The sequence below is a fragment of the Fragaria vesca genome, linkage group LG6 (assembly GCF_000184155.1).
Source record: "Fragaria vesca subsp. vesca linkage group LG6, FraVesHawaii_1.0, whole genome shotgun sequence".
Classification (NCBI taxonomy): Eukaryota; Viridiplantae; Streptophyta; class Magnoliopsida; order Rosales; family Rosaceae; genus Fragaria; species Fragaria vesca.
Window position 1 is genome coordinate 24134497 of NC_020496.1, and position 12507 is coordinate 24147003.

The following is a 12507-nucleotide window of genomic DNA, read 5'->3' on the forward strand; positions in this document are numbered from 1 at the left end:
GTTGTTCTAACAAGCACCATCTAACCACCATCTAGCAAACAGTATTCTTCCAAACAGTGCTCTTCGGACAACACATTTGCTTGACACAAGGATCACATAATAGAAAGATCATTTGATATATAAAACGATTACATATCCTAACGTAACACAACAATTAAGTTGGTTAAAACCCAATTGGTTCTAGAAGACAAAGGTCAGGAGCTATCGAAATATATCCAACAAATTGTGAGGCAAACGGATTTGGGAGGAAGGAGAAGAGAATCGAGGATAACAGGATCAGAGGTAACTGAATGGAGTGATGGATTTGGAATGGTAACTGCTTACAAAAAGAGGAAGGGATACAATTTGTGAATAAAGGAAAAGAGGAATGATACAATTTGTAAAATCACAAGATATCCAAGGTCCTGAAAATCTACCTCTAGCGCATTTCCTTCCAACAATTTGTCAAGAAAAAATGTTAATAGTTGCCTGGACTTGTTGCACTGTAAAAAATCCTACTAATTTGCAATTATTGTTGCAACAAACCTTGAATGATACATGGGAATAATACCCATCTTTTGTACATATGTAAAAACACATCAAATCGTGGGTTGATCAAATAACAGACCCACATGTATGCATAAGGCATTCACAAGCTTGGCAAAAAGGAAACCGTAAATTAATAGTACACTGACCCAAACAAAGGAACACCTTCAAATATAACTGTTTGCATAAATTGAAAAAGAACAGACATTGGCAACATGTTATATGAAATCGAGAAATCCAGAGTTACCAGTGCGGGTTAAGGTACAGGTTAATGCATAGGTCACGAAGGTATATCCGGGAAGGAGAAAACTTCCCTGGCACACAAAGGTTCATAAAATATGTAGCATCTTTAGGACTGGAGGGCTCTCTTCCGTGAACAATTAATCCAAGAAGTCTTCAAGGAATTATTCTTTAGGTGCAGACCGGAACAGCCAGAATGCATTCAAATAAATGGTTAATAATCTCGTCCTTTATATGGCATCTCCTGTATAAACAAATACAAAGTCATAAGTTATATTTGACATTTGAAACTAAGTTTATAAAGTGGCAAGTAAATAGTGATTCTACAAGGAAATAGAATATCTCAATCAACTAAGCTAAAATGTGTCCGAGCACATTGAAACTGGCTTACAGGTTGGTAGTTCGGCATGTATACAACTTGTCTAGGGTGTCCAAGAAGCATCTGTTGTCCATACTGCAATTAGATGAACAAATGTAATAACATCAGGAGTTTAAACTCTTCAAAAAGTTTCCACATGACCTGTGAAACGAGGTCCAAGAAAGAGTCGCACCTGGGGCCCATTCGGATGATAATATGCTTGGGGTGCTTGCATCTGCCCCACCTGTGGATTAAACATAACAGGTTGGTGTGCAAAAGAGTGTCCCTGCTTGCACATAAGTAACCTTGGTTAAGAATCTTTAATAAAAAGGGTTGAATTTGGAGGTCCAAAGGGAAGAATGTAGGCCAAAATGTAAGAACTTCAAGGGAAAAAAGTGAAATGTTCAAAACAGTCCAGTTAGCAGGAAGCCTCTTTCATCTAATTTCATCCCTTCCCTACGCTCTACTATAACACGTAAAGTAGAAAACAGTCCAGTTAGCAGGAAGCCTCTTTCATCTAATTTCATCCCTTCCCTACGCTCTTCAAGGGAAAAAATGGCAGGAATCTATAACATAGCATTAAGAATTTAGTGCTTCCCTATGGAATTTTATGTCTGCTAGACAAATCTATGATTGTGTTCGCAATTCACTACCAGGCATCTTGCCCAGCCTCAGGTCTTGAAGAGTTTATAATATTTTTTTTTTTAAATTTCTAGGTTCTATCTTTTCCAATTTCTTCTGCAGTGGTAAAGACAGAAATCTTTGTTTATCAAGAGTAAAGGCCCCATAACAGATGCACAGCCTCATCAATGCTGACCCGAATTGAAAAGATGTTATCTCACTGGAAATGTTAAGTGACATAATTTCAAAATTTTATAAAAATTGATTACTTTTAAATAAATAGGTGGCCTACATCGGGTTTGTCCATCCCAAGTAAAAAGAAAAAAAAAGAGAGGGAGTGAATATAGGTACAAGAAGTAAACAAAGCATTAAAATACTTACTCCAATGCCAACAGGCATGGCAGGCATATGTGGTACGGCAGGCAAGTTAGTTGGATAATAGAAGGAACCATCTGATACTGGGGAAGGAGGCCTAACAGGGGATTGAGATGGAACGAAACTCTTTGCATGTGGGTTGAATTTGAATTCCTGAAAATCATAGTAAAGATTAAAAATGATGAAAACAAGGATAATGTTTAATAGCTGGATGTTCCATTACCCATCATACAAAGGCACCTAATTTTAGCAAATGAGCATATCTGATTAATGATGATGATAATGATGAGAAACACTGTACTTCAGGCCTACTACTAACAAGGGGTGTCAACAAAACATAAACTGCATCATACCTTGGCATTGGGATTCAAAGTTGACTTTTCAGAGGACAAAGAACCAAGCGATGAGCTTGGTGATAAACCACGAGCACCAGAACCAGACACAGCACCTGCAGATTCTGAATTGGAAGATGCAGAACTACCAGGTCGTCCATGAGTATTCACTGTTTGTGTTTGTACATGTGCTTTGCCGGTCACTGGACCCTCTAGTTCACTAGAACTCGTCTTCTCCTGACCTTTGGACAAATAAGGAGGTGGAGCATTGGAGGTGGCATTCGAGGATAGCACACCTGTATCAAATGCATCTTTCGTCTTCTCTGAGTCTACATCCAATAAGCAACAAATCAGTTCACAACTAGAATAACGACGATCTAAAATAATATACTTCTCGTTCTTTTGTGGTAAGAGGTGAAGAATCGTACAGATAGAGCAAGATCAAGAATTACCACAAACAATTATATAAGGTTAAATTCTTTTCACCTCCCTGTGTGCAACAAAAATCATTCGCATATGTCCTTTTACTCTCCAATTCAATCGACCATAACCATCTACCAACTAATTTTTAATTTTTCCATGAAGTGATGATGTACCACTTGGGTCAACTTTAAGCCTTGACTATGTACATATTGTGTTTCTTTTGTGACAAAAAACTAGTTTAGAATTCATAAAAAATAGATTTTAGAATGGCACTCACCATCTTGTTTTGATGTTTGACTATCCCCAGCCAGCTGTATTGACAAGAACATAAATCATGAAGCACTGATTTTAGACTCCGGATCATTTAATTTAAAAAGGCTCCTTAAACAATTCACAGAATATATACAGAAGCATCACTCACCATATGCTTTTCTACAGAGTCAGTAGCACTGTCGGTATCTCCATGCTCACTGAAAATCATGCATATTGTAAATCAGAAGGAAAACCAAAAAGAAAAATAGATCATCATACACCATGAAGACTAGGCCAGGCGGTGAGAGGAACATGGGAAATGACAGAGCCACAATTAAAATAATCGGTAAACAGAAATGGAGAACAGATGGTGGGTCACACCGTACAATAAAACTAATCCTACTTGCAAGGAAACAAGAAGCTAGTCGAAACCACATATCAGACCTGCTTTCACCAGCTGTACTGGAAAAACTTTTGTTAGGTGGTTCTGTTGCCAGCTGCCTAGCATGGTCATAAGATCCAGAACGATACAACTCTGAGGCGACATTTGATTCAGAATAGTGTGTGTAATCCTGCAAAGGAAAATACAATCAATATACTGGTAACAATTGATAAATGAGTTGTTGTCAGTCACAAACAAGCAGAAAAGACATAACAATCCACAAGTCCCAGTGTCATATTCAACTTGGGAGTAAAACAATGATGAGAACAGCATCATTAATATCTACTGCTTATCCGAGTATTGTAATAGCTGTACAAATGAGATGATACAGAAGAAATGTTCAAAGATAAGCTTTCTTACACAAAAATATAAGACCAAGTAAAGACCAAGTAACTGATAAACTTTGGCGTTAAATTGAGAGGAGGAGGAATGATAAGCTCCCCAGATAGTTGTCTTAATTGTTGTCATTTTGAGCAAAGACAGGAAAGGACAGGATGATGGAATGGAAAGGACAGGAAAAAAAATATAGAAAAAAAATATTCGCATGCTTCCATGAAAATTAGAACAGCTTCATTTATGGAATCTAAATAGATGTCCTACAGGATTTCCTCAGCCAAATAAAGTACTCACTAGAGAACTTCGAAACTAAACCCACCAGTTCCAGCCAACTATGGTCAAAATAACGAGATAATAGTGAGCAAATACCACAGATGAAGAGCTTGACGTCACCTGAACTCCATTGTTGCCTTTTCCATTGGTCCAATCTATTGAACTGTTCCTCACAGAGCCAGGAGAACCTCCAAAGGTCTCAGTATTAAGTGAATCCAACAAAATATCCTCATCTTCATCGTATCCACTATCATCAACTACATCACCCCTATAAACAGAGGAATATTTGGTCTCCTCATCAATATCAAAATTTTCATATAGCTGCATGCCTCTTTCCTGTGAAAAGATATCAGTATGTAAGATATAAGGGAAGAAGACAACTGATGAATTTGTAAAAGCAAAAAATCAAAGCCTCACCTCTGCCGCGTGCAGATCCTGGGTGTCCTCACCCTCAATTTCTCTTGCTATTCTTAAAGCTTCCCTTTCCAACTCTCTCATTTTAGGACCTTTTTCAAGCTTTGTTGTGTAGAGTTCCTCATCAAATGTGCTTTTCACCCCAAATAACGCTTCATTTGTTTCAAATTGATCCCAGTTCCTAAATGAAAAGAAAACGTATATATATTTATTAACAATTTTCCTTGTTTCTGTTATAAATTACAGAGTAAAATATGTGTTTGTTTGATACAAATAACATAATGCTTTAAAAACTAAGCACCATTCATATATTCAATAAGCCAAAATCAACAATTTGCAATTATCACTCCTAGATGACTCTAAAGGCTATTATGTTTTCTCAAAACCATGTCTCAAAGTAGCATCATTTAAAATAATATGTTATCAAATTCAAGTGCATCCTCTCTGCCATTATCGGTACCAATAACTACATTATTGGTCCATCTACTTCCATTTAACTTCTTCACTTCCTCAGGAGACTAAACAGCAACATTCAGAAAAATATGAGAAAATCCAGTACCACGCCTCTCTTCAGACTATATATAATGAAAGAGCTAGATTTCATATAATGCTAGCAATCAAACCATAATTTCCACAAGACTTTCCACTAAAGGACTTTACCTACATAATAGGTCCAAAACAATTCAAGGTTCTATCAATAATATATAAAAAATTCAATCAACTGAAAATATCACACCATGGCTCAAAGCTCCCTGATAAGCAAACAAGAATAATCAGATATTCTGGAATAATGTGCTATCAGATGACTTAAGCTGAATACAACGTTAATAGGATATATAGCAAAGTCAAGTAACCAATCGGAAAAAAATAGTTTCCAGATGGCACTGGAACCAGGTAGAGAAGATACTGAACAGTTGAACAATTACCAAGAGATTTGGGGTAAGAAAGTTACTATATAACAACCTATTCCAATGTCCATCAAATATATTTTCCAAATCAGGACATCGTGGATCATCTTCATCTGGGATCCATGGTTCCAGCTCCCTCTCCATCTCACCACGGCGGGATTGTGATATGGAGGAATCTATCATTAGCTCCTGATGTTTTTCATGCTGGACCTCACTCAACAATCCGTCTCTACTTATTGTGACATCCTGTCACCGATCATTTAAATATGCAATCAGTTCACAAGAAAACAGAGGAATAAACATAAATGTAGCTACTTAATCTACCACAAGATCTACTTTATTATCTCATAACCCTTGTCTCTCTAGTTACTAATACTCCTAATATACAACTCCCCAGAGAGAGAACCATAAAAAATAAAAACATGACGACCACCGCATTCGTCCAAAAAAGAGAAGATGTTGTAAACTAATTCACTCCCACAGCAAAATGATACCATGATAGTAAATCAATAATTATAATGATGTAATAATTTTACATGCTTCTGACAATAGCAATACTAAGAAATGCAGCAAAACCTTTGCTATAACTTGCACAAGTTCTTTGGAAGGTATAATTAACGTCTTTGAAGGAGCCTTGCTAACTGAATCTGACACAGACTTTTGCCCTCGTAAGGAACCATCCTTTGTCATGCGAGCCATTTTCAATATGATTCCTGAAAGTGAAAATTGTGACAAATATGATCTCTCCACACACCAAAATGCTAGTGTAAATTGCAGTGTATTAAACAAAATATCAATATCAACGAGGAAAAACTATACCAAAATCTTTATCAGCATTTGTTGCATGAAATATTCCAGTGTATATGGATCCATTTTTCACCTGAACCTCCACATGATGTCCAATAAGACATGTAGTTAAAAATACAAGTCGATCACGCGAAGGACTCTCATAGTTACCAGCTTTGCTGTCTGTACAAGCATGTACAGTTAGAAAAGGAGAAATATTGTAACACAAGCAAATTTTATATTAACAATTTCATCAGTATTACTTGATTTGCTATGGTTTGCCTTTCCCGACTGCGACTTATTCTCGACCCTAGCCCCCCCTTCTCTTTCACCTCTTCGACGACCAAAACCATTAGAGGATGATCTAGAATGGACAGCTGGTTGTGTATTCATCCTCGGTAGCAACCTCTAACCTATGAAACAAATATAAAGCCTGTTTATACATATTAGTCATACTACTAACATATCAAAAAAAATATCAGACAGATGGGTATATCTTCCAGCTCTACATGAAGTAAACATAATAAACACGGACCATGAAGCAAAGACTAAAAAGAAGAAGCAGGAACCATAAAGTGAAGAAGCTACATGATGTTAAGTGTGCATATATGCAAACGACAAACTCCATCGTGTGAAAACACAAATAAAACATGTGCAATTGATCTTCTGGGCAAAAAGAACAAAACAATGTAGTTGCTCTATATTCAAAAGCAGCACCAGGGTCAATCAACATTAAGATTCATCATCACACCAGCAATATTAAGCAACAAGGAGGTATAACTCAGCTTCAGTGGAGAGCCAAATTGAATCTACAAACTAAGTTTCGGTAATTGGGTAAAAGGCACCAATCCGAAAACAATGGCCATTAGCACAACGAAACTACATCAAAAACAAATGCTAGGGTAGATAAAACTGTAACTCCTTTCTCTTTCTTTTCAATTGGGCACAACAACTACATGCTTTTTCTGATACCCATATTAATATTTCAATTGCTTAGCTTATAATAGTAACAACATAACTAAGCTCCAACCTTAGATTTTCGAATTAACAAAAAGCCCAAAAATTTGAACTAACTAGCCTTGAAATCCTGCCTAAAATGCAAAAACGAATAGAGTAAAGAGCGATTAAGCGGTAAAGAAACGAAATTGGAAAGATGATCGACACCTTAATCAGCTTAATCAAGCCTCCGAGGCTGCTTCCGAGTTGGAGCTAGGGGATTGGAATCAGAGCAGAAACTAGGGTTCGAATTATGGTTTCGTTTTGGGGTTGGCGGAAGAGGGGAGCTGGGAATCGGGGCGAGAATCACGAGGAGAGAGAAGGAAGAAGAGGGTGGGTGATCTGGGAGTGATCGGAAATTGGGTTTGGGAGGAAAACGGAGAAGGAGAGGAAAAGAGTTTGGGATTTTTGAAGATGTAGGATGAAATAGAAACAGCGACAGACCCCGCTGTAAATTTCGCCACCGTGTGTGTTCCTCTGTGCTTGGCCCTATGGTAAAAATAATACAGCCTCTTTTTTGGACATTTTATTTTTTATTTTTTAACTTTTTTTGACATTTTTCCCTAGCATCCATTGTGACTGTCACTCCTAATTGAAGTAAAATATCATTGATGAAATTACGAAGGGCATATGATGATAAACATAGCAGAAAAAATGTGATCATTTACGAATTTTGAACTAGCTAGGCTGCATTAGAGATCGATTTGAATAATGTCAATAATTAATGGAACACATTGCCTGGATTTGAAAAGTAACACTAGTCTCTAGGATTTACAGATTGGAATTTATACGGATGCCTATGGTAATTAGCACCCAAGACCCACTTCCACATCCTTATAACAACTCAGTCAGTAGGAGCCTTGCGTGAGACAAGAAACACATACAGGCTGTTTTGATGTCTTCTTTGGACCTATGAATCTTGTTAGCGAGTCTTCCTCAACACGACATATTAAGTCGTAATCTCTGGTGATCTAGCATGTAATCTTTGTATAGATTTCTACCTCTTAGCTTAGCTTGGTTACCAAGTAATATTGTATTATAAATACTCCTCTTACACAGAATTGAATCAATGAAATACAACTTCTATAAATCTTCTCAAATGAAAGTTAACACCTCTACCTAGACAATAACAAGTTTGAGAACTAGATCTATGCTGTAGCCAGGGAAGAGCTTGTCTGGTCAATTTGGCAAAACAAGCCACCATCATTTTGATTAGAGAAAGGGAATGTAACTACATAAGTCCATAAGAAGTAACTGGGTGGGGAAGCACTGTAAATTAATTAACGAAAACAAAGCAACCCTAATTGAGTCTTTGCCCTTTTCTGGATCGCTTAAATTCCGACAATAGTAGGTTAATGATGGAAGGTATCGATCTGATGAAATATTGAATTCAGCAGGAGATATCCATAATATTGAATTCAGCAGGAGATATCCATAGGTCTTTGTGCTGGTATGCCAACTGCATTTGATAATATGCAAAGAAAACAGACTGATAGATGAAATTAAAATAGCTGTTGAAGTCGTTGGAGCTAATATATACATCCCCTACAAAACAAAAGGCTGTTTGTTGTTAATTGCATTGAGCAAGAAACATTCTCTACTTTCCAGTTGCTTCCTTTCCAATGCCTAAACATCCACCAATACCTATTGCAATAAAAGCCAATGATACCAAACATGAACATTGAGAAAAACCAGTTTTTTTACATGTATCAGTATAGACGTTTATATGTACTTCCATTATATTATACAAAACATCCTAAGTTACTCAAATCAGTTGTATACATGCATGACACTGGAAACTGTTTTCGACCTTTACTTAATCATTGAGCAAAATCAGACTTTCAATGTAATTAAGTACCAGCATGAAACTTGGTCACTGATATGTACCAACAATGCACCATGAGGGATGAGATTCACTTATACTACTCATATATATATATATGAAATATTGATTGTGGTATCAGAGGTTTGATTGATGAAATATCAGAGTTACAAACTTACAAATTTAAATCAATGCATGAGTAGAGCCTGAGCTCTGGCAAATTCTCTATGCTAAGGACTATTTGACTAAAGAGAGAGAAAGGAGAAGAGAAAAATGAAGCATGCCTACAATGAAGCCGGAGGCAACTATAAATAGAAATTACAAAAGTGGTGAATAGTAAAAAATGACTGTTGGTGAATAGTAACTTGTCTGCCACGGGTTTACTGTTGGTGAATAGTAACTTGTCTGCCACGGGATTACTGACTGATGAATTCTGGTTGGGATCAATGAGGACTAATCAAACTCAGCATAAAGGTCTTGACTATCTTCATAATCGGCCCATCTTTTTGGTTGATTGGGGGAGTTTTGATGACTGTGTGATGATGATGATTCTGATGGAGAATGTTCTTCATCATCATCTGTGGATAAATTTGCTGCTTGTTGTAGTAATTGTTTAGCAAGATCTTTTAATTCTTCTGCTTTGGAAGATGAAGAAGATGGTGACTGATTTTTCTTCTTAGAAGAAGATGGTGACTGAGGAGTTGGAGATGATAACTGCCGGTTCGGAGAAGTCATCTGAATGGAAACCAGAGTTTGTGAACTCGAGGGAATAACTGAAAATTCTTCACTGAATTGGGTTAAAACACGTTCAGGGTCAAATTTATCCCACCATTTTACTAGGAATTGTCTTAGGACCATATATTCTTCAAGTTCAATTTTGTATTGCCATTTCAGGATCCAAGGAATTTTATACTTGGCCATGAATTGAAGAGTGTGAGAAAACCTTTTCTCATATTTTGAAAAGGTCTTTTGTGACTGCATTCTGGAGTTGTAATGGGAGAATATCATAAGGGCATCCATGGTCATTCCACCAATTGCCAAACCACATAGGGAATTGACGATTGAATCTTCTATCGAAATTGAGGAACCATGAATGACTAAAATCCTCGGTTTGATAGAGGAATATTTTATCTCATGCTTCAATGTAATCATGATAAGTAAATTTGAGTGTGTCTATTGTGATATAGTGAAATGACCCCATTGAGCTAGTGAAATGATATGGATTATATAAAGGGAGTGATATAATATCTTAGATGGGTTTTTTGGGTCAAGGATTGGTTTAATGAATTTTGACTCGGTTTTATACAGGATATCTTTATAGAATCCTAAGGGGGGTTTACCTGGAGGGTAATGAGAGGTTGGACCAAAATAACTTTTTATTAATATAGAATAGGCCATGCTCAGCCCTGACAATGTAGGAGGAGGATTTTTTATAATTAACTGGAAGGTTAGATGAGGAGTCTGATTTGGGTCGAATTGATTGACTAAAGCTGATTGGTAACTGGGTTTATATTGACTGAGGGTGCTACCAAGAGCACTATACTGGTTAACTAAAGCAACAGGAGAATGACCTGTATAAGGAACTATGTTTGATTTTGACTCGGGTGATTCTGACTTAACTGGAGAGGACGCCGTAGCTATTGATTTTCCGGGATTTCTCCCTTTGGATGAGCTAGACTTCATGTTGTGGTGCCTTGTAGAAATTCACGAGTTAGGAAATCGGGGATATGATTGTCACTGCCTTTAATGAATGCAATTTCAAAATCAAAGATACTTAAAATTGTTTGCCAACGGGCAAAGATTTGTTTACTAGCAATGTTTTAAACATCTTTTTCTAAAACATCTTTAGCACTTTTACAATCGACACGAACTAAAATTTTTTGATTTAATAAGTCATCTTGAAATTTACTTATACATAAAACAATTGATAAAATTTCTTTTTTAATAACACTATAATTTGAATGAGCAGGGTTCCAAATTCCAGAATGGAAACGAACAATTTGTTCTGGATGATTGGGAGAAATTTGTTGTTTGAGGATACCTCCATAACCTATTTCAGAGGCATCAGTTTCGACTATCCTATAGGAATCAGAGAGGGGAATTCCTAAGCATGGTAGAGTTTTAACGTGACTCTTGATTTCTTTAACTAAGGATGTATGAACTAAAGTCCAGGGAGAAGGGTTCTTTTGTAACCTATCAAATAGGGGCTTGCATTTTTTCCTAAGATTTTTGTAAAAATCAGCTATGTAATTTAAGGATTCTAGGAATCTTTGTAATTGATTTTTATCTAATATGACATCTGGGAATTTATCAGCAAATTGTATTGCTCGATCAATAGGTTTAATTTGGAGTTGGTGGATGTTAAATCCGAGAAAACGAATATTGGTTTGAAATAATTTTATTTTTGAAGCAGAAACAACTAGACCGTTAGTTTTTACTATGGAGAATAATTGGTGTAAATGTTTCTAGTGTTGATCAATTGATTGTGAAAAGATTAAAACATCATTAATGTAAACGATGGAGAAGTGGTTATAAGGATTAAATATGTCATTCATTATGTTTTGGAATTCACTAAGAGCATTTTTTAATCCGAATGGCATAACATTCCATTCATAATGACCAAAAGGTGTGACAAATGCAGTTTTGTATTTATCAGCCTCATTGATTTGAATTTGCCAAAACCCTCATTTCATATCAAATTTACTAAAGATAACATATTTGTTTAATCTGTTAATGAGATCTCGTTTATTGGGAATGGGATACCTGATCCATTCTAAAACTGTGTTAAGGGGTTTGTAATTAATAACTAGACGAGGAGTCCCTCTTTCGAGTTCAGTATTTTTCTGAACATAGAAAGCTGGGCAAGACCAAGGAGATTTACTAAGGTGGATAATATTTTTGTTGAGTAAATTAATTTCGTTTTTACAAAAATCCATAATCTCGTGACTCATTTGGATTGGACGAGCTTTAGTAGGAATATTTTTCTCATTGAATTCTTTGATATAAGGTAGTGAAACAATATGTTTTTTCCTATGCTAAAAGGCCGTAGGAATATCATAACATATTTCTTTAATTATTTTTTCTTCAAAGGTTTTGATCTTTTGTTGAAGAAAAGAGTTGTGGAGTTGATTTTCAATTCTCTTGAAATTAATTTCTTCTTGAAGAAAGGTTATTTGTTTATTTTTTGCTTGAATGCAACTAAGAGTTTTTAAAATATTATTTTCTTGAAGTGCTTTCAGAGTATGGATTTCGGGGTTTGAAAGGAAAGTAAATTTAACTGGTTCATCAAAATGGTAGGTAATAATACCATCATATTCAGTTTTGAAAGGGTAAATTAAAGTAATGAAAGGTAGTCCTAGCATATATATATATATATATATATATATATATATATATATATACTC

The 12507-nt window shown here is 36.0% G+C and overlaps 1 protein-coding gene across 1 annotated transcript; it reads right to left on the reverse strand.

The window, feature by feature from the left end:
* Nucleotides 1–480: 480 nt before the first annotated feature.
* LOC101292616 lies at nucleotides 481–7705 on the reverse strand. Its single transcript, XM_004303624.1, has 15 exons — nucleotides 7450–7705; nucleotides 6549–6698; nucleotides 6319–6468; nucleotides 6076–6212; nucleotides 5555–5745; nucleotides 4595–4772; nucleotides 4274–4513; nucleotides 3571–3698; nucleotides 3296–3344; nucleotides 3152–3185; nucleotides 2473–2780; nucleotides 2126–2272; nucleotides 1317–1409; nucleotides 1157–1219; nucleotides 481–1009 (listed from the first exon to the last, which is right to left on the reverse strand). The coding sequence occupies exons 2-15, from the start codon at nucleotides 6676–6678 to the stop codon at nucleotides 980–982; spliced, it is 1878 nt and encodes a 625-aa protein (XP_004303672.1). The 5' UTR covers nucleotides 6679–6698; nucleotides 7450–7705; the 3' UTR covers nucleotides 481–979.
* Nucleotides 7706–12507: the final 4802 nt, after the last annotated feature.

Bases quoted from the DNA above. Each gene is read 5' to 3' on its own strand.
- LOC101292616 (XM_004303624.1), bottom strand. From the start codon at position 6,678: ATGAATACACAACCAGCTGTCCATTCTAGATCATCCTCTAATGGTTTT. The intron at 3,186-3,295 runs GTGAGTGATGCT...TTGTCAATACAG, and splicing joins ACTCTGTAGAAAAGCATATG to CTGGCTGGGGATAGTCAAAC. The intron at 2,781-3,151 runs GTGAGTGCCATT...TATTGGATGTAG, and splicing joins TCAAACATCAAAACAAGATG to ACTCAGAGAAGACGAAAGAT.